This window comes from Typopeltis vanoorti, chromosome 8 (assembly GCF_054136105.1).
Source record: "Typopeltis vanoorti isolate ZY-2024b chromosome 8, IOZ_Tvanoo_1.0, whole genome shotgun sequence".
In the NCBI taxonomy this organism is placed as follows: Eukaryota; Metazoa; Arthropoda; class Arachnida; order Uropygi; family Thelyphonidae; genus Typopeltis; species Typopeltis vanoorti.
Window position 1 is genome coordinate 142259981 of NC_143556.1, and position 22720 is coordinate 142282700.

Genomic DNA, 22720 nt, shown 5'->3' on the forward strand with positions numbered 1-22720 from the left:
ACACTTCCTCTTGGATCCTTTCCTATATCGTTAATGAACAAATTGAACAGTAATGGTCCAAGAACAGAACCCTGTGGCACACCACTAGTCACAGGCCGTCTTTTGGACTGTCCCTTTATTCAGGACATCTACTCCTGAATAAACCACTCTCTGATATCTCTCCGTCAACCACCCTCCTATCCATTTCACCAACCCTATATCCATCCCCATATGGTGCAGTTTAATGATACCACATAGAATTCCATGTGGTATCCTGTCAAAGAACTTAGCAAGGTCCAGTAGAATCACTGTAAATCCATTACCCTTATCCAGTTCAGCCGTCACTGTGTCATAAAACGTGAGCAAGTTACTGAGGCATGATCTACCATTCACAAAACCATGCTGTCCCCCATACAGTATCCCATGTCCATCTATCCAATCCTGTATTTTCCTCTCGACTATTTTCTCCAAGACCTTGACAACGATTCCTGATATGCTGATCTGTCAGTAATTTACAACAGCAGTCTTTGAACCTCCTTTATGCAGTGGAACTATTTTCCCCATCTTTCTCCCCCTTCGGGACTAACCCAGACCCCAGACCCAAATTAAACAAAATGGTCAAGGGCACTGATAAAAGAGTTATCATTCCATTGTATAAGGCTCTGATCAGACCACACTTATACTATTGTTCTATGATTTTGTCCCCAGGATTTGAAGGGGATAAATTGACTGTGGAAAGGGTACAGAGGCGGATAACAAAGATGGTTTCAGGACTGTACAATATGAGTTATGAGGATCGACTGAGGGAATGTGGACTGCAGAGTTTGGTGGATAGAAGGAGAGGTAATATGATCGAGACTTTTAAACTGTTCAGAGGCAGTTACAGGGTAGACATCTGAACGTTTAACCAAGTGGCTATGTGCTTCGCAACTATATGTCTGGGGAAGGAGTATTGTAGGTTCGATTCCCATCGATGATATCCGCCTCTGTACCCTTTCCACAGTCAATTTATCCCCTTCAAATCCTGGGGACCAAATCATAGAACAATAGTATAAGTGTGGTCTGATCAGAGCCTTATACAAGTTAGCCGTTTTTGGGTGTGGACAGCAGGGTTTTTTCCATCAGTTTATCTGGGGTTTTTCATCCCGCAAGCAGGCAAACTGGTCCAGTGAACACACACAGATTACAGTCTGGAATACTGACCCAGCCATAGGTCTGATTCATCAGCTATGCCGATTCCGGATCCCGGATAAAATTTGGGGGGACTGAGATGGTGCCGTACCTCCCCGTAAAGGGGACTCACGACCATGTATCATTATATGATTATTATTATTAGGGTAGATATTGGAGAGTTCTTTCACTTGTTAGAATAGTGGGAAGGAGCAATGACAAGGGGCCATCCCTGGAAGTTATGAAAGGAGGCTGTGCGCAAGAGGGTGAGGAGTGGTTTCTTTGTGTGGAGGGTTGTTGAACCTTGGAATGCATTTCCCTGAGAGAGTGGTTGGAGTGGGAACTGTCAATAGGTTCAAGGAGTGATATGATAAACTTTGTGTTTCCTAAAAACTACCTCCCACGATGAGTCTTTTGGCTTCATGAAGGCCTGGATAATAATAATAATACTAGAGAAATAGGTCGAGGTTTAGAGGTGCAAGAGGAAAGTGTATTTCAAATACTGAGTATGAGTACTCTCGATGTTCCATTGAGTCCCACAGCAATAACGCTGTGGGGCTGAATTGAATTTTGCCATGGGCTTGTAGAGAATGTGCTAGAGAACTGATATCTCCATTGACCTGGCTTTTCAATGAAAGTCTTGCTATGGGAAAGGTACCAAAGGAATGGAATGAATAAGATAATGCCATTGTGAGGGTGGTAGCAGACTGGAAGTGTCAAATTATAGACCAGTTTGTGTTTCATCAGTAGAAGAGCATTTGGTTTTAAAGATCTTGGAGAAATTAGTGAGGGACCACATACAGCATTAGGCAGATGATGGTAATGTTATCTGTTAGAGTCCAGATCGATTTGTTAAGGGGCTCTCTTGCTTTAGTAATATGATTGCCTTTTATAATAATGTGACAAGAGGAGTTGATGAGGGAAAGGCATATTCTGCGATATTTTTGGATTATACAAAGACATTTGACAGGGTGCCACATGATAAGCTGATATTTAAGTTGCGGCACATGGGTTTAGATGTCAGGATAATCAATTGGATTCAGGATTGGCTACATGATAGGTATCATAGAGTTGTGTATGGTGGGGCACTATTAAGGAGGCAGAAGGTTACAAGTGGGGTAAGTGGGGTAACACAGGGCTCAGTACTGGGACCTTTATGTCAATGACATTGTCGGTGGATTGCAGGGTGATATTCAGTTGTTTGCAGATGATGTGAAGCTCAGAAGGGTTATTAGTAATAGTACAGATGTAGCAGCCCTGCAAGAGGATTTGAATAAACTGGACAAATGAGTAAATGAATGGGTGTATCAGTTTAATGAACAAAAGTAAAGTCTTGAAGCTTGGGATACATCGATGGGAGGCAGCATACTCTGTAAGAGGAGCTATACTGGAGGAAGTAGAGCAGACAAGACACTGGGGATGATGACTGATAGAAACCTGAAATTCAGGGAACATGTTGCAAAGGTGGTGATGGTAACCCAGGAGTCCTTACACTCATCGAGGAAGGCCTAAACATCATGTCAATAACTATCCAATATTTGTGAAATATCTTTTATACATTGCTTTGAACTCATTCCAAGTAATAGCACTCACAACAGACTCTTGCATATTTCACTTATTCACTACTCTCCAAGCCAAAATCCTAGTTCTAACACCCTTGCTAACTACACTCTTACTCAATTTCCATAGATGGCCCCTAGTTCTCCCACCATCACACCTGTTCTGAAAAATTTCCTCTGAATTAATCTTGTAAAAACACCTCATTAATTTGTATGTCTCAATCATATCACTCCTTTTCTGCCTATCAACCAGTTTCTATAATCCACAAATTTTTACCTGGGAAAAGGAGAATGGATGTCTGTTTAATGTGACAAAGTGTAAGTTATGCATTTTGGGGTGAAAAGATTACCAGCTGTATACCACACTGGTGGAACTGTACTCCAGGAAATTGAAGCAGCTAGAGAGTGGGGAGTGTTCTTGTAACATTCTTCCATAGATCTGCTACCATCTTAGTCACTTGCCTCTGGATCTTTTCCATCTCCTTCTCCTCATCACCAAGAAACCCTGGCACCCAGGGTTTCTTGGTGATGAGTACAGTCAAGGTGGAGTCTTATTGTTCTCATCAAGAACAATAACCTGCTTGTCTTTGCTTGTCAAAGTATTCTTCAGTAACCAAGTGATCTGATGAGTTGCTTTAACCACTTTTGCTATGTGCCTCCTAAACTTTAACTCCCTATCCACTAACACTCCCCAGTCTCTGGCTTCGTCAATTTCCTGGAGTACAGTTCCAATGTGGTATATATAATAGATTTAGTTTAATCCTTTATCCCAGTGAGAGCAAACAAAGTTTGCGCCTGAAAATATCTTCAGGACTAAATATAGTGTTGTACTATCTTATCCAGTAAGTAGTGCTTCTGCCTGGTATCTCCAGCTCTGGGCCTGGCTCCCACTGAAGAGACCTCAATAAAGGTCGAAACTAGTCTGGGTAGATGGCCAATCCCTTTAATGCATAACAGTATACATATCCACATAGGAAATGTGTTTTGCATTATGGGAGATACTGGGTTAGAAGTGCCTGGTAGCTTGCTCCACCTTTTCCACGAGTTGCCTTGGTGTTGCACTACTTACTGGATAAGATAGTACAACACTATATTTAGTCCTGAAGATATTTTCAGGCGCAAACTTTGTTTGCTCTCACTGGGATAAAGGATTAAACTAAATCTATTATAGTCTAACCTAGTGATAAATAAATTTTCAACAATGTGGTATATAGCTGGTAATCTTTTCACCCCAGAATGCATAACTTACACTTTGTCACATTAAATGGACATTCATTCTCCTTTTCCCAGTCTGCCAATCTATCCAAATTATCCTTCAAAATTTTGACATCATCTGCATTAACTATTGCTTTACCCAACTTTGCATGATCAGCAAATAACTTAACAGTCCCTTTCCTATATCGTTAATGAGCAAATTAAACAATAGCAATCCAAGAATAGAACTCTGGTGCATGCCACTTGTCACATGCCTTCTTTCGGACTCTCCTCCTGAATAAACTACTCTTTGATATCTCTCCATCAGCCATTCTCCTATCCATCTCACCAACCCTATATCCATCCCCATGTGCTGCAGTTTACTGATTATAATTCCATTGGTATCCTGTCAAAGGCCTTTGTAAAGTCCAGCAGTATCACTGTAAACCCATTGTCTTTATCCAACTCAGCTGTTGCTGTATTATAAAATGTGAACAAGTTACCGAGGCATGATCTACCCTTCACAAAACCATGCCGCCTCTCCCCTTCATACAGTATCCCATTTTCATCTATCCATTCATGTATTTTGCTTTTGATCAACTTCTCTAATACTATGACACCAACTTCTGATATGCTGATCAGTCAATAATTTGCTACATCAGTCTTGGAGCCTCTTTTATGCAATGGAACTATTTTCCCTCTTTCCCACCACGTTGGGACTAACCCAGAACTGAAACTTAGAGTAAACAATATGGTCAAGGGCACTGATAATTCCCTCACTATTTCATGTAAAACTCAAGCTGGTGTAAAAATAATCATAATTTAAAATTCTAAATATTTTTACGTATTGGTTATGTTAAAACGTTTATTAGTTTTAGTTTCATAACACGCATTGTCAGCACTTGCGATGTGCCCGTTATTGAAATTGTTTTGTCAAAAGTGATATGTAAAGCAGTTAAAAATTGATGTACTTACCAGATTTGATATTTATATTACTTACAAGAATTTTATTGTAATTTAAAATTATCAAAAGTTTTGTGTTTTATGGAGACATTCTCTTGTCGCTAACGGAGACATCGTGTCAGACATTATACAGTACTTAGTTTCTCGTTTGCCATGGAGTGCGCATGCTCGCTGAGAAGTTTGATGTGTGATTGACAGCTGACAAGTTCGGTATCGAAGCAACAGGAGAGTAAACAAAGATAGCGTTCGGGAGGAATTTGGAACACAGGCCGGCAGATATTTAGATTCAGAGGAATTTGAGTTTTTTTTATGTGACAGTTGGAGGACAATTAATAGTATATTCCGAAAAAGGAATTGTGGAACTTTTTGAAAAGGGAAATATTGCTATAGGCGTTTTAAAAGGAATATTGGAGGAAAAAACGCTAATTGGAAGATTTATAGGAGATTCCGAAAAAGGGAATTGTAGAACTGTAATGGAAGAGTTAAGACTGTCAATAAGCATTTAGTGAATAAAAGAAGAATTTGCTATTTACGTTCTAAAGGAATGTTCGAGAAAACTCTGATTAGGAAGTTTCATCTGTATTAAGGACGCCAGATCTGACTATTATTTCTACTGAACAAAAGAGATAGAATTAAGTTCGGAAGAATTAATGTGTGCTACATGAGTGATGAGAAAGGATCCTGTAAAAATGAAGAATAGAGTCATATATCTTCTGAAAAGGGCCTTGACATAGAAAGAAACTGGCTATGAACATTTTGTGATTGTGCAAACAAAGTGTTTAGTTTAGTCTAGTCTTAAGTGTAAGTTTATTTTTAAAAGGCCTTGGATCCAATTAGTTTGTAGTTATGTAATATTTGTTTGAACTGTATATATTGTTTTTGCTTTATTAAATGTGTTTATTTTGTATTTTGGTATTGAGTCAGTGATTATTTGAATTCTGAAAGAAAGGGTTAAGGTCATTGCACCAATTGGAGTGAACCCTTGTGCATATAATAATATATAGGTACACTCAGAAATAAATAAAAAAAATAATTGTTAGAAACAGAGATCATCTCTATTGTAGGATTAATATTAAGATAATATCTATGAATATTATCTATATAAAAAATAAAACCAGTTATTAACACTGGTATACCATCCAATCCCACCGCTGTATTCACATTAAGGTTCTGTAATATGCTATGCACATCCATTTCATTTACCTCATTTCCCATATAAGCCTTTGGCTCTTCCATTCCTGCACTCTCACCACCTGGATGATATACTCTTACAAAGTGTTCAGTTAGTAGTTTTACTGATTTCACTGATTCAGTTACCTCCCTACCATCTTGGTCATTGCCTGTGTATCCTCTGCCTCATTACCAAGAAACCCTGGTGCTCACATCTCTATGCAATAGTCAAGCATTCCTTAAAATCATTCTGTCATATGCATTCTCTCTTTTACTTGCAGCATATCGAAAGAACTTTCGATATGCTGCAAGTAAAAGAGAGATATACCCCATTTTTTCATGTGCCTGCAGGTCACCTTTCTTCTTAAATTCCCTCCACAATTGTTTCTTTTTTTGCAGCTCAAGCTTGATGATGAAATTCATCCATTTAACTCTCACTTGGTTTACTCTCCTGACTCTAGGTATGCAGTCTGCCATTACCTCAATTAAACATTCTTTTACCACTTCCCATGCACTATCAACATCAAGCCCTTGCAGTTTTACATATCATGGCAGCTATCCAAGCAATCTCCTAATCTTGTCATACTTATCAGCCCTGTAATTCCACATCTGATGATGATTTATCCCTTTAGTCATTTCCAATCCTAGATGACTTTGTAGACTTGCCCAACAAGTGTTCTTGGTGAGATTTTTACAGGGTAGTTCACTATTGCTCTCCCCCCTCCCCTCCCCCCCCTCCCCCAATTTTATCTGGACTCGGGACCAGCATATGGCTGAGACGTATTCATTACTGTAATTTGTGTGTGTTCATGGGGCCAATTTGCCTTTTCTGGGGGGGGGGATGAAAAACCCAAGTTTCTGGGTGAAAAATCCACCTACCTCCACATGAGACAGGCTAACTCAGCTTTCATCAAAAGAGACCAGATAAAGATTCCTGACGTTACTGATGGGAATCGAACCCAGATCTTTTTGACTAAAGGGCTTCATCTATACTGACTGAGCTACAGAGGCTCCAGCTCCATATATACCCCATCATCTTAACTGTAAATTCCACACTTTTGGCCACCTTTCAGGTTAAGACGCTATAATCACTCTCACCAATTGGTGGCAACATGGTCATATTCGTTATAGACAAATTCTGAGATGCAGTTACTAGATTGAGCACTCTCGAACCCCTAGTATATTCCATTACATGCTGTCTCAGGTAATTAGCCCTTAGTAACTGCATAAAATCTATTTCCTTCCCCATGTTCCCTTTTCTCTCTTCCAATTTATATTCGCATAGTTGAAATCCCTCACAATAATTATTTGTCCTATATTGAGGCTATTTACCAATGTATACTATCGCTATAATCTTTTCCATCCCCTGTTGCGTAGCTGCATCCAACTGTATATTTTGTTCTGCTGGCCTCAATCTCACACCAGATAGCCTCATGTATGCTATTTTCACTGCAGTTGAACTTCTAATTTCTTTGGTTGCAGTTAATTAGCTATCATCAACAACGGCCCCACCTATTCTTTTCTCTCTATCCTCCCTGAACACATTATACCTTTCACATTCTATCCCATTATCTATATCATCTTCTGTTAGTCATGTCTCACTAATGCCAATATCCTTTAACCAGGATGAGCCAACCAATGCCATAGATTTCTCCTGCTTGTTCTGAATGCTCCTGGCATTAGTGTAATAAAGTTCAAAACCCTTTAGACCCACTGCTATCCTGACACTGTATACTAAATCCCATTCTGGTTTATTACCAGTGGTATCAACGTAGGCATATTCTTGCACTCAACTGCCTCACTGATGTCTGCATATCCACTCAACAGTTTACCTCCCCCCTAAGGTTCTGTGATATGTTATGCAACTCCATTTCATTCCCTTCAGTTCCCATATAAGCTTGTGGCTCTCATTCCTGCATTATCACCACCTTGATAATATACTCTTGCAAAGTGATCACTTAGTTATTTTACTATTTCAACTGATTCAGTTATCTCCCTACCATCGGCATTCCTTAAAATTTCTTTAAAAGACTAAAATGTAAAATCTGACAGTATTGAATACTTACTAAATAACAGATTAGTTTGGAAGAGAACTCTTGGTATGCAGTTTATGTGAAATTAGTTAATACTGTTTTAGTATTCTGTATATCTGTTGAGGGGATATATATCAGGAAATGATAATGGTGAAATATTTTAATCAATCAATTTTAACAATGGATAACTAAATGCATTAAGGTTTTGCTTAATGCATTTATGATCTGAAAATGTTCTGAAAATATAAGCAGTTTCTTATGTAGTAGAATCTTATTTTGCAAAAGATTGAAAGCTTTATTGAAAGATCAAAAGCTGTATTAGTTTATTATTGAGCCAAGTTAGAAAGGGAAGATTTTTTTCTTTCATCTGTTTAAGAAAAGTAAATAATAAAAGTTGACTCAATATTACTAACCTGTGAGTTCAGGAGATGGTTTAGTTCCTTTAATTTGACCTCGAGCTAGTGCAGAAGTATCTAATTTGTATGTGTCTTGAAGTCTAATTAGTGCTACTGCAGCTCCACTCAAATCTTCCTCATCAGGAAACCTGAGGTCTTCACGGTGGCGAGTAATATTTTCTATTAAAGCTAGGGGAAAAAAAATCATAATATGAGCCATGCAGAAAATTCAAGCAATAAAATATCAGTTTTGCTGAAAATTCTTGTATTAGTAGTAGTAGTACTACAAGAGTATCTCTATGGAGTTAGAGGACTTATTGCAGGAGACCCACACTAACCTTTATATACACAATATCTATCATACCTCTCCTTAAACTCATTCACTGTCAGAGCACTCGCAACTAATTCTGGTAGTCCATTCCACTCACTCGTCAAGCAAAATATAGTCTTCATACTACCCACACTCTTACACAACTTCCAGGAGTGATCTCTAGTTTTTTTTTTTCCTTTCTGTTTATTATGAATTGAAATATTTCCATTGTTTCAATCTTATAAAATCCTTTTAATGACTTACAAGTTTCCATTATGTCCTCTCTTCTCCTCCTATCAACTAAACTTTGCAACTCACACACCTTCAATCTATTCTTATAGGGAGCATTCCACAGATCTGTTACCAGTTTAGTTACTCATCTCTGAATCCTCTCCACCACCTCCTTATCACCAAGAAATCCAGGTGATCAAATCTGTGCAGTAGTACAGATTTGATCACCTGGATTAGTTTGTTATTATGATTATTAACATCTGACCTTGATGGAGTGAGATACTCATCAAGGGAGGTACACACTATCACACAAACTTCATCCAATCATGCCTAAAATTTATTCAACGTGTCTACATTCACAACACACACACTCGAGCAATGCATTCTACTCACCAACTTGTTATGCAAAGAACTCTCTCCTCATTCCTTTGCTTACACCCTCCTTATACAGTTTCCAGGGATTATCCCAGAACTCCCCCCCCCCCCCTCTACCATTCTGTGGAAAATTTCTTCCATGTAAACCTCACAAAGCTTTGCCATTTACATTCTTTTCCATTTGTCTTCATATTCCAAAGAACACTGACTATCTTTGTGAATCTTCTCTGGACACTTTCTAACATATGCTTGTCCATTAAAACCAAATGTAACCAATTCTGTGCACATGTGAAGCCTTATATAATGGAATCATACCCTCTCTATTTCTGCACATCAGGGTCATCTGCATTAATTGTTCAATGACTACCTCAACGATAACTTCTTCAGCAGTTACCATTCTACATTCTATCATTTTCATCCATTGACATTATCTTACCATAATCATTTTTTCTTCTACTTGCCACATATCTGAAAAACTCTCCTAGGGTTTTTCTTGGCCTGATTTTTAATTCATGCTCATGCTATAGTTTTGCTGTTCTTACACATTATCCTTTTCTTCCAAATTTCATGCTTAATCCCTTTATTCAGTCTTTTGACCATCGGGATACATATGCACACCGATGTTGTTATATATGTTTTTGTCAGTTTCCATGCAGCATTTATTTCCTGTACTCCACCTGCCTGCTTAACACCTCATTCCATGCTATGGCTCTAGGTTGTCTCCTAAGCTTTTCATAATCACCAACCTTGTAAGTTTGTCATAATTAACAGCTTTATAGTTCAACATAAATACTTTCTTGAAAGAGAGTTCCACATGCTTAAAAACTTCCCAGAACAAGACTGCATGGTCACTCTCCCCAATCGGAGGGTGTGTCAGAGTGTCTACCTTGTTATGGATATATCTTCTGATGCTATTACTGTTATCCGATGCTGTTATTATCCCATCCAGGCTTGTGTGGCTCAGTGGATGTAGTGTTTGCACTTCTCAGCACTAAACTGTCTGAAGAGAGAGCATCATTAACTTGATTTTTGTCGCTGACTAGAGGAACTTTTTCTAACCCCTTTTTTGCCAGCCTGGTTAGCTGAGTGGTTAGTGTATCTGCTCTTCAGCCAAAAGGCTGTGGGTTCGAATCCCGCCATGGGCATGGATGCTTGTGATTGTCTGTGAAAATAATAGTGGTGGTGGTGGTTGGCACTAGATACCGTCGGTGCAGATGATGAAGTTAGTTGCAGTCGGTGGAGTGGTGGAGACAGAGAGTGATAGAGTAGGTGCCCTCCCTCGATGAGTCTTTGGACTCCCTGGAGGTGTTATGCAATTATTATTGTTACATAACACCTCCAGATCCAGCACTCTCAATTGCCTGGTCCCCCCTCTATAACATGTTGCTTCAGGTAATTATCCTTTAGCAACTGATAAATTCCAATTCCATTTTTTTCATGCCCCCTTTCCTCCCTCAAATTTATGTCCCCATAGGTGAAGTCTCCCAATATAATTGCTCGGCTTGCACTCATTGTGCTAATCTGCCAATATCTGGCATCTACATCTTCCTATGGACCTCTTGTTTAGCAGCAGCCTAGAATATACTTTGTCATATTGGCTTCTATCTCATACCAAGAAGACTTGAATGAACCATCTTCTCCAGACCCTCCCAATTTTGTTTGTTGAAGTTTTTTTAGTCAGCTGTACCCCACTTCCTGTCCTATTCCCTCTATCTCTTCCCTGAAAATGAATACCCTTTACATTCTATTCCCATAAGTTTATCACTTCTTTCAGGTCTGACTATTCTACAAACTATCTCGGTAAGATATTGCATTGCATACAGGTGATGGTAGAATGGAAGTGCGAAACTATAGACCAGTTTGTATTTCTTCTGTAGTTGTTAAGATTTTGGAGAAATGAGTGAGAGATCGTGGTACAGCATTGGTGAGATAAAGATAATGCTATCTCTAAGGATCTGCATGAATTTGTTAAGGGATGATCTTTTTTAATTATTATTAACATCTGACCTCCATGAGTCAGAAACTTATTGTGGGAGGTACACAATATTGCACACAATGTTCATCCAACTGCGCCTCAGACTGACTCAATGTGTCTACATTCAGCTATGAATTCCACTCACCAACCACTCTACATGCAAAGAACCTTTTCCTCACTTCTCTGCTCACACCCTCCTTATCTCATCCATGTCAACTTAATAACAATCTTTGACTAGCTTATGTGTCTCAATCATATCTCCCTTTTCCCTTGTATTCATGAGGCTTTGCAACTTACATTCTCTCAATCTGTTCTTGTACTCCACATGCAATCTCTCCAGTACCATCACCACAACTCCAGATATACAGATTGGACTATAATTTGAAACAACAGCCTTATCACACCTTTATGAAGTGGAACAATTTTACCTTCCTTCCACTCCCTTGGAACCTGTGCTGATGTAAGGCGCTTAATAAAGGACCACTGACCATATTTGTGAATTTTCTCTGGATCCTTTCTAACATATCCTCGTCACCATGAAAACCCAGTGACAAAATCTTTGCACACTAATCCATATCAGCCCTGATCAAGACCTTATGTGTTGTTGTAAGACCTTTATACAATGGCATCATAACCTCTCTATTTCTGCATGTCAGGGTCGTCTGCATCATTGCTATTATCCGATGTGATGTTGTAAACCTTTGCTATTTATAAGCCTGCTTGGTTACTGCAGCTTTGTAATGATTAATGTCTAATGCGTTTTTGTAATATCTTTATTCTAATTAGCAGTGAGCTTTTGCTTTCATAACCTTTCTTACTTATTCTATTGCGTACTACGTTTTTCCACCTTTCACATTTACTAGTCGTATATCTATGAACACTGGAAAATTTATTTGTTGAGACTGCGCCACCAGTATTTCTATATCGGCATGAGACTGAGTAATACGTCCGATAGAGCTCGTTCTTATTAGCATAAAATTCCTTCACTAAAGTTTATGTAAACAGTTGTGGTCTTAAGTATTTAAATTACGCTTTTAATGCCTTAGTTGTGTCTCGCTCACAAGTCTGAGTTTATTTAGGAACAGTGCATTGTAAAATAAATGATCAGGCAGACTCTATTGACATATAAATAAAACACATTTATTTACATTAATATCAAAGTACATTAATTAAACGATAGTGAGGTTACTCTCTCTACCTATCATTTAGACTTTCAGCATAAAGAAACAAACTTTCCCTTTTCAATACTAATTAACTATGTAATACAATTATTCAATTACTTCTCTGCTTATTAAATCAGATTATTGAAAACACTGATTTACTCATTAAGAGGTTAGCTAACTATGCCAAGTTATTTCACAAATCTTATGCCAATCAATGGTGTATTTAGGTATTTGCTGCCCCTAGGCCTGCAGAAAGTGCCGCCCCTCATGACTTGACCATAGGCAAGTGATCATCCCAACCTCCAGTGACTGAAGTTGCTATAGAATCCCACTTGCTTCATATCATGTAACTTTCTTCTGGTTGGTGTCATTTTCAATTTTGGACAAAGTGGAAATTATTTCTGTCCATCCCTCACAAAGACTCCGACGGGCATCATCACAAGCTGACCGAGTGGCGAAGGACATTTGATTACTTTTGCAAAAGTTTCCAGGTGCTTTCTTAGCACACTCCACCGATGTGTTGAAGATGTGAAAAATACGTACAGTTTCTGAAGGACATCAAAAAATGCAAAAGAGTATAGACAGGATTCTGCAGCACAAGTACCAATTTGAGACAGAATATCCAACGCACAGTATGAATTCTGCCAATGGATTTATTTCAAGAATTCTTGCTTGCAGTTCTGTGTACTTGCGTGGCATATTACTAACATTATCATATGCCTGCCCTTTGCAATTTGCTACATCAATTCCAAGCTCTTTTAGTGAAGTCAATTCCGCCTCTTGTAACTCTTCACATTTGTGACTTATGTTAGGAATGAAATGCAAGAAACGCTCCACAGAAGTTCCATGTTCTTTCACATATCGTACAATGAAGTACAGCTGATCAACATGAGACAAGTCTAGTGTTGAGTCACCACTTATGGAATAGTACTACACTATTTTAAATTCTTCCACAATAAATTTCATTACTTTCTTTCCTTTGCGTGGCAAAGAAAGATAGGAAACGAAACTTTTCCCTTTTTTCCCTGATTTTGGCAATGTGCTCAGCAAGAAAGGGATCAAATTTGCTAATCCCTAGTGCCTTTGTGTCAAGTTACCAACAACAACAGTAGCTTTCCATGCACGTGTCTCGGTCTGTATAGTTATGCCAAATCTGATTACATGCCAATATGCTTGCAGACTAAACTTACAATGAGGAAAAGAAATATATTTCTCTACTTGTGAGTAGATGCAGCATATAAGGAACATGTTATAACTAAAAAATAAGAGCCTGGAAATTTCTGCCACCCCTCAAAATTTGCCGCTCTATGCCCGGGCCTATATGGCCTATACCTAAATACGCCACTGATGCCAATCATTACCATTCCAAATGACTCTCTTATGGACACTTCTTATTATCATTAAGCTAATTCTTATCAGTCCATCTATAACATATCTCCTAGATTATAAAAGGGAATGTACAACAAAAAACGTGGAACAAACTTACAGAGACTCTGTGTCACACACTCATCCAAAGGTCCTGCACTAAAGTTCTTATGCCTTTTCTTTCATCTCGGATATTAGGCCTCCTTCTGAAATGTCTTGCTTCAGTGGGATCTTGTCAGGAAAAATTTGCGGGCTTTTTGACTGCAATCCGCAGTACACGAATAGCTCAGGCAAAAAGGTTTCATCATATTGGAAATTTCTCCAGTTCTTGAAGTTCGCTTCTGTGGCTACTGGCTTCAGTTGATCTCCCACGGCAAAAATACAATCGACCGACACTTTGGCTTGGGTATTTATATTGGCTGTTCTCTCGTCATTCCCATTTTTCTCCTCTGGCATGGGCTCGCTGTAATTTCTGGTCCTCTGGATCCTACTTTAGGTATTTCTGCCTGTAACTGCTGACTCTGATAACTGCCTCTTGCCTCTGACTGCCAATGATGAAAACTCCCGCTCTGACTTCAGTGGGGCCTGGCTCCCACTGAAGAGACCTCAATAAAGGTCGAAACTAGTCTGGGTAGTGGCCCTTTCCCTTAATGCATAACATTAGACATATCCGCAAGGAGATGTGTTTTGCATTATGGGAGATACTGAGATAGGAGTGTTGGTAGCTTGCTCCACCTTTGCAAGGAGTCGCCTTGGTGTTGCACCACCTTACCCCAGTCCTGAAGATACTTTCAGGCACAAACTTTGTTTGCTCACACTTGGATAAGGATTAAACTAAATTTATTATATTCTAACCAAGTGAAAAATAAACTTTCAACATGTTCCACATAAAGGTGGTGATAAGGCTGGCTGTTGCTTCAAATTGTAGTGCAATCAGTATATCTGGAGTTGTGGTGATGGTACTGGACAAATTGCTGAGAAGTGGGATACAGAAATGGGTTGATAACAACACCATTCTAACAACAATGGTCCCAACACTGACCCCATGTGGTACACTGCTAGTGACATTCTTCTTTTAGGATACTGCATCCCCATATATATATATATATATATATATATATATAACTTTCTGATATCTATCTGACAGCCAGTCACTGATCCAACTCAGTAGTGTCTGGTATTTAGTCCCATCTGTTTCAAATTATTTAACAGCTTGTTATGTGTCAGTCTATCAAAAGCTTTTGCAAAATCCAAGTACACAACTGTATATGCATCACTCCTGTCCAATGTATTTGTCACCTTGTTATAGTTCATAAGTAAGTTAGTAAAACATTATCTCCCTTTAACAAACCCATGCTGATAACCACAGAGAATAGTGTTGTTATCAACCCATTTCTGTATCCCACTTCTCAGCAATCTCTCCAGTACCATCACCACAACTACAGATATAGACTGGCCTATAATTTGAAGCTACAGCCTCATCACCACCTTTATGCAGTAGAACAATTTTACCCTCATTCCACTCCCTTGGAATCTTTGCTGATGTAAGGTGCTTAATAAATAGGCATGCCAGTGCCAATTCCCTAGAACATTCCCATAACGTGTGGTGATATGTTCTCAAATCCTATCACCTTACTGACATCAAGGTTAATTATTTTCTCAAATACCTCCTGCACACTCACAATTAAGCCATCCTCTCCTATGTCCTCTACACAAGTTTCTCATAAATTCCACACTGACAAGGATGAAACGCTCTTATAAATTGATCACTGAATACCTCAACAATGTCTTCTGCAGCAGTCACCATTCTACCATTTTCATCCATTATCTTACCATAACCATTATTCATTCTACTTGCCACATATCTAAAAAAAAACTCTAGGATTTTACTTCATCTGATTTGCTAATTTCTGTTCATACTTCACTTTTGTTGTCCTTACTAACTCAGTCACTGGCCTGGCTTGTTCTTTATACTTTCCATTTTATTGATTATATTATTAATCTTGCACTGCCTTCTTCCAGATTTCATGCTTAATCTTCTCATTCATCCATTTTACACCTACCTTATTCAGCCTTTTGGCCTTCGGAATACATTCACATATGAATGCTGTTATGAATTTCTTTGTTAGTTTTCAAGCAGCTCCTTACTGCTCAACTCCTCATTTCATGCTATTGCACCAAGCTGTCTCCTAAGCTTGTCATAATCACCAGCCTTATAATTCCGCCTATATCCTTTCCTCATAAGTCTGCATATAGCTAGCCACAACTCAGGTGATCACTTCATGATCACTCTCACTAACTGGAGGAAAATGTGAAACCCAACTCACAGTTACAACATCTAATGAAATGAACAGATCTAAAACTCTCGATCCTTACATACCCTCCTTCACGTGCTGCCCGAGATAGTTATCTCTCAAGAAATTCATTTTCCTTATTCCCAAAATCTGTCGCTTCATTCCAGTCTATATCACCATAATTAAAATCACCCATAATAATTACCCTTCCTTTGTTCACCAATCCAAGTTGTTTATACATTTCTTCATCACTACCCTACACATTATCGTGCCTATAGCAACATTCAACTATGTCTTCCTGTCAATCTTCACATTACACCACACTGCTTCATAGCCATTGCAACTATTTTCCTCTTTCATATCTACCTTATGTGGACATAATTCCCCTGCTATCGCCAGCAGCACTCCCCCCCCCTCCCTCCCTTGTCCTTTCTATCCTTGTGAAAAATACTGTATCCTTCCATTTCCATTCTCGTTAGAATATCATCTTTATTCAACCATGTTTCATTTATTCCAATGATTTTGGGACGAATAAACTCAATCAGTGAAACCATTTCCTCTCCCTTATTTCTGATACTTCTAGCATTTGTAAAGAAATGCAGTAATTCCTTTTTAGGTCTAAAGCCAGTTCTATCCAAGCCACTTGTTGGTTGTGATTTCCCCACCACACCTGCCCAATCACCTTCATCACCACTTACCACATAATCTGCTCAGCCTGAACTTCTCCACTCATATCGCAATATACTCGGTCTTTGTACACACATTCATTACTACTTTCAACATCAACTCTCCCTATGCCATGTCTACCTGGGCTCCTCCCATTTCCCGGTTCCTCTTGCATTCCTATTGTCTCTTCATCTCTCCCACTACTACTGTTTCTACTGACAAGCACCTCTGTCTCTTCAATATCACTCTCCTGATTTTTCACTTTATCTCTTGCTTCTGATCTCTTGCATGAATCACACATACTGTACTACCGTTCAGCTGCACTTTCTCCAGTGAACTCACTCCAAAGCCATTCAAATGCAACCCATCAAGTGTGTATAATTTCATTCTTGACTCAAACACATGCCTTATCACAAACTGTACTCCCTTCTCCTCACACATCTCTGCTAGTATACCATTCGTGATTTTGGTTCTGTGTTGCAACTCATCTCTGTCATACCTTGTCAACACACTGCCAACCCTTCCTGCTACACTCTTCTCAATAACCTTCTGATATTTTCCCTCACATGCTCCTTATGTCCACTTAGATCATTTGTCTTCACAATCGCCACTAACCCTCTTGCTTGTTTCTTCCTCATTTTCAACACCTGAATTATCCTACTCATTCTCCCTCCTGGATAACAGACCTTATGGACTCTCTCATTAACTAATCCTCTAAGGAATCTCCTGAATCTCGGATCTTTTCAACCAAAGGGGTTGTGATATACCAACTGCACCATGGAAGTTCTCTAATTGTCTTTGTGTGCTTTGCATTATGATGAGCGATACTGGCTACACTCTAGTTGATGTGGAGGTTGATGCTTGGCTTAGTGATGGGTTTTTTGCCTGCCATTGGATGAGGCTTCTGCAGGTTTTTTCTGGTAGAACCACTGCTGCGATTAATGGAATGTAATGAGTTATAAGATCCTTCAGGTTACTCATTGAGGTTAGAGTGAAGCCCCTTATGCAAAGGTTGAAACTGGTCTGGGTAGTGGCCAGCAGCAGCTTGTACATAAGCACTGTGACACTGCAGCACCCCCGAAGGAAAAAACGAAAAAATTAAATTTTGTTTGTGTTTATAAATAATAACAATGCTTACAACATTATATAAATGCAATACAACATGTTAAAGGTTACAGCTTATATTTCGACATTGATTGAATAGTTAATAATTGGAATTGTTCAATTGACTCTTTAGATTCTGAAATAAATGCGCTGCAATCTAACGCAGTGTCGGAATTATCATGTTGCGGCTAGACTTGCCGATATATTCGTTTACACTTGTCACAACAATTTATATTTGCACGCAAGTATACACTTTATCTCTAGCAATACTGCTCATTGAGCAGTGTCAGAATTATCACATTCAGTCAGTTGCGGCTAGACTCGCCGATATTCGTCTGCACTTGTCACTGCACATAACAAGTGAATCCGACACTGCTTGTTGAGCAGTGTTGCTACAGATAAATTGTATGCTTGCATACATTATTTCCGTGAGATGTGAAACTTTTATTATTGGTGCATGTGAAATATTTTTGCCAAAAATATTTGAAACGAATATCAGTCAGTTTCAAAATTCTCAAAGTACGTAAATTTACATATTCACGAATATGTAAATTTACTTATTAATAAATTGGTTACTGATTAGGAAAAAATGAATTATTTTTCTTATTTTGTATATATATGCAGCACCCCCACTTAAAATTTTCACTGGCTGCCACTGGTAGTGGCTCTTCCCATAATGCTTATTATTATACACATCCTGAAAGGATGTGTGTTTTGCATTATGGGATACTAAGGCAATTAGAGCCTCTGCTACTAATGGCTTGCAAAAAGTTAAGCAAGTTTGAGTGCGGTTAGTAGTTGGAAGGGGTTGATCGTTCGATGCTATCGGCACGCTCTCCCTCGATGAGTCTTTGGACTCCCTGGAGGTGTCACACTGCTGCTTATGCTTTTTTCCTTTTCTTGAAACTGCACTCCCACATACAACTTACTGATTGTATCAGCCAGTCAGTTCTTATTAGTCTAACTCTTATCTCTCCTCATCTTTGTCCCTCTCTCAACTTTAGCTTTAGCTTGTGACAATCTGTCCAAGGCTTTTGCAATGTCCAGAGAGAGAGAGAGAGAGAGAGAGTGTGTTTGTGTGTGTGTGTGTCACACATCTAAATTCTCAACTGTATTCTAATCTCCTTCCTCCAGTACATATGTCACTACTATGAAATGTGAGTAAATTGCTGAAGCAAGATATCCATTTAACAAACTTATGCTGACCATCATAGATTACCTTGAAAAAAAAAAAAAATTAATTTCAAGTTTAGCTGGATAAAACAAACTACTTTTCTGTGGGCTTCATTGTTACAGATATCACTATTATTAACTTTGTGGAAAACTCATCATGGGAGGCCACACTATTATTCACTCAATTTGTATCATATCCCTCTTTTAGAGCATGCTGACAAAACATTCATGGCCACTTCTATTCCACTCACTCACCGCTTCCCAAGAAAAAAAATCCTGTACCCACACTCTTGTTAACTGGACTCTAGCACAATTTCAACTAGTAAACTCTTATTTCAATCCTGTTGTTTATTAGAAAATTTCTTCGACATATACTCTATAAAACCCCTTCAGAAACTAATGTTTTTATAGTATTCTATTTTATGCCTATCAGTTAAATCATGTAACCAACACATCTTCAGACTGTTCTTATAAGAGAGCACTCTGCAGGCCAGTTATTTGGGTCACTTGCCTCTCAATCCTCTAACACTTCCATAATCCCAAGAAATGAGGAGACCAAATCAGTACTAACTTCCTATCTCTATTATCAATGCATTTTCCAACATTCCGGTGATCCTTTGAGCTATTTTGTCAACTTTTGCAATATGCCCTCTGAATTTAATTCCTGTCAGCTATCACTCCAAAATCCTAGACTCAATTTCTTGTAGCTCATTTCCATCAGATCACAGCTTGTTTGATCTTTTCAGCTTTCAGTTTTAATATTTTCATATGAATATCTTCAGACTCTGTACAACATGTGGAAAAAAAAGTGACTATCTAGTTTTGAGTAGGATAAAAATGCATATTACAAAAATGGACCAAAAAGTTTTTAAAGACAAATAACATGAATACCTTAATGGGAAATATATACTCAAGTATGCAAATAAGAGAAAAGTAGTTTGAAAACAAGAACTGAACCTTTAGAGAAGACTAAATAGCAAACTATGAAGAAAATATAGGCAGTTGCAGTTTATTTATGTGATTTCCACTCATGAAAGGTTCTAAGCCTGTAGTACATTAATGCCATGGGTGGACTATAGATTTTTTTTTTCTATTTTTTATTTTATTTTTTACATAGTCTAAAGACCCAACATAGAACTTTTTCAAGTCACTTCAGGCTTCCAATAAGTAGGTTGGTGGTCTCACACCAGACAATGAAATCCATCTCCCATCTAAAGACAATCACAAACATCCATGCTCATAGAGGGATTTGAATCCATGACTGGTTGATTGGATATTGGATATGCTTACCACTCAGCCAACCAGGCTGGCAAGTACTAGTAGACTGTGTGGCTCTGCATTAACCATGGGTAACATGTAAAAATAATAATATAAAGTAACTTAAACTAATTACCTTTTCCATTTCCTCCCTGTATCAAATTTTCAGCTTTCTTCCAGTCAGCTGTTAAACGTTTGACTAATATATATGCATTTACTGGATTTGATAAAAATGTATGGACATCTTGATTAGCTGTTTGGTATAACCTTTCATATTCTTCTCTTAACCTAAATAAAATAAAAATCAATATAATGATGAACTATCACAACCAATATATGTCACACTAAAATAATATTGGCAAACAGGCCTTGAGAACTCAACACTACAGGACATAGGATACACCGGGGCATTGGGCTGACCACCTTATACGGTGAACGGTTTGAGGTTGTCTGATGATTAATAAACCCTCGACACCGCAAGGTAAAAGAGGGTATAATGAAGATGAGATAAAATATTTCAGATGTATTATTATTATTATACAGGTATCTCCATGGTGTCAAAAGACTCGTTGCTGGAGACCCACATCAACCTTCATACACACAACACCTATCATATTTCTTTAAGTCGTTCACTGTCTGGGCACTCACAACTATTTCTGGCAGTATATTCTGCTCATTAATGACTCTTCGAGAAAAAAAATCTACTCTGCCCATACTAACACATTCCATAGTCTTCCAGGGTTTACTTGTAGTTTTCTTCTATTCATCATGTATTGGAAAATTTCTTTTGTATCAATCTTTTGGAAATCCCTTTAGTAACTGAAGTTTCTATCATGTCCCCTCTTTTCTCCTTATCATCTAAACTTTACAACCTACAAACCTTCAATTGTGCTCATAGGAAAGCATTCCAGAGCCTTAGTCACCAGCTTGGTCTCGTCTCTGGATCCTCTACACCACCTCTTGATCCCTAAGATATCCAGGTGACCAAATCTGTGCACAATTAGGATGTGGCCATATCATAGCCTTATAAAGAGAGATAATAACTTCTCTATTTCTACTTGTCAATGTCTTCAACATACAAGTAATCCTTTATTTTGCCAACCTTTGCAATATGCCTCTTGAACTTCAACTCTATATCCACCATTATCCCCGCATCCCTGGCCACCATCTATTACCTGTAATCCAGTCCCATCAATGTGATACCCATATCTATTCTTTTTCATCCCTCGATGAGTCTCTGGGCTCCTTGGAGTTGTCATGTAATAATAATAATATCCCAAAGAGCTTATATTTATCCTTATATTTTGCAACATTAAAATGACATCTGCCCATGGTTCCAATTTATTTAAATCATCCTGCAGGAAATCTACATCACCTTTATCAGCTGTTGCCTTCTCCAGTTGTACATCATCAGCAAACAACTGAATCTTCTCCCCTTGAAATTATTCTCTATATCAGTGGTTCTTAACCTTTTCAAAGTCATGGAACACTTTTGATTATAAGAAAAATTTGGGGAACACCAAGAGCATTAGGGTCATAAAACTAACAATAAAAATATGCATGGACTTGCTTTTTATAAAATGGAACTTATTTTAATGCAATACTTCATCTTGTCAGCTTTCAGCAATATCAGGTCTAATATGTGATATAGCTACCCTCATCTCCTTGTCTATATTAGTAAGTCTTTCACGCATTTTAGTTTTTATATGGGTTAATATTGAGAAACTGAGCTCACACAAGTATGATGTTGAAAACTGTAACAAAATTTTCAGTGCCCTCGTGGAGAGAGCTGGGTTATTCGGCTTGGACAAAAATCCAAAATTCCTCAAGAGTTATTTCAGAGAATTTCATTTTTAGAGTACGATCCGTTGACAAGGTAACAAATTGTTGTTGTTCTTGTAAGTAACAAGAAGAACAACAATTCTTGAAATAACTTGAAATCTAACTTGAAAGTAACTTGAAATCTTTTCTTCCAATATTGTTAATTGTTCTGTTATAATGGAAATAATTCCCTGGACATTTTTATTCAGAGTAGCCAGTTATACTCAGAACTGTGTCATGTGACATCTTTCACCGGCAGAACACTTGTAACGAGTTCGCAGAACACCAGTGTTCTGGAGAACGCCGGTTAAGAACCACTGCTCTATATCATTAATATATAGATTAAATATTAGTGGTCCTAGTACAGAAACTTGAGGCACTAGTTACCCTCATTATTTTTATAATGTGACACCTCCATGGAGTCCAAATACTCATCGAGGGAGGGCATCTCCTATACAACTGTATCTCCACCACTCAAACAACTACAACAGCTCACCGCAACTGCACCAACACCATCTACTGC

At 38.3% G+C, this 22720-nt stretch overlaps 2 protein-coding genes across 6 annotated transcripts in view; one reads left to right on the top strand and one right to left on the bottom strand.

The window, feature by feature from the left end:
• Nucleotides 1-22720, top strand: part of LOC150104397 (NAD(P)H pyrophosphatase NUDT13, mitochondrial-like) — a 581172-nt gene that overhangs the window by 302388 nt on the left and 256064 nt on the right. The gene's annotated exons all lie outside the window — the stretch shown is intronic.
• LOC150104398 (prolyl 4-hydroxylase subunit alpha-1-like) overlaps nt 1-22720 on the bottom strand; it is a 356969-nt gene that overhangs the window by 272098 nt on the left and 62151 nt on the right. Inside the window, exons 3-4 of the mRNA XM_090396472.1 lie at nt 20513-20664; nt 8482-8652 (exon numbers count right to left, since the gene is read on the bottom strand). Coding sequence (XP_090252598.1) covers nt 8482-8652; nt 20513-20664 — 323 coding nt within the window. The remainder of the gene's footprint in view (nt 1-8481; nt 8653-20512; nt 20665-22720) is intronic.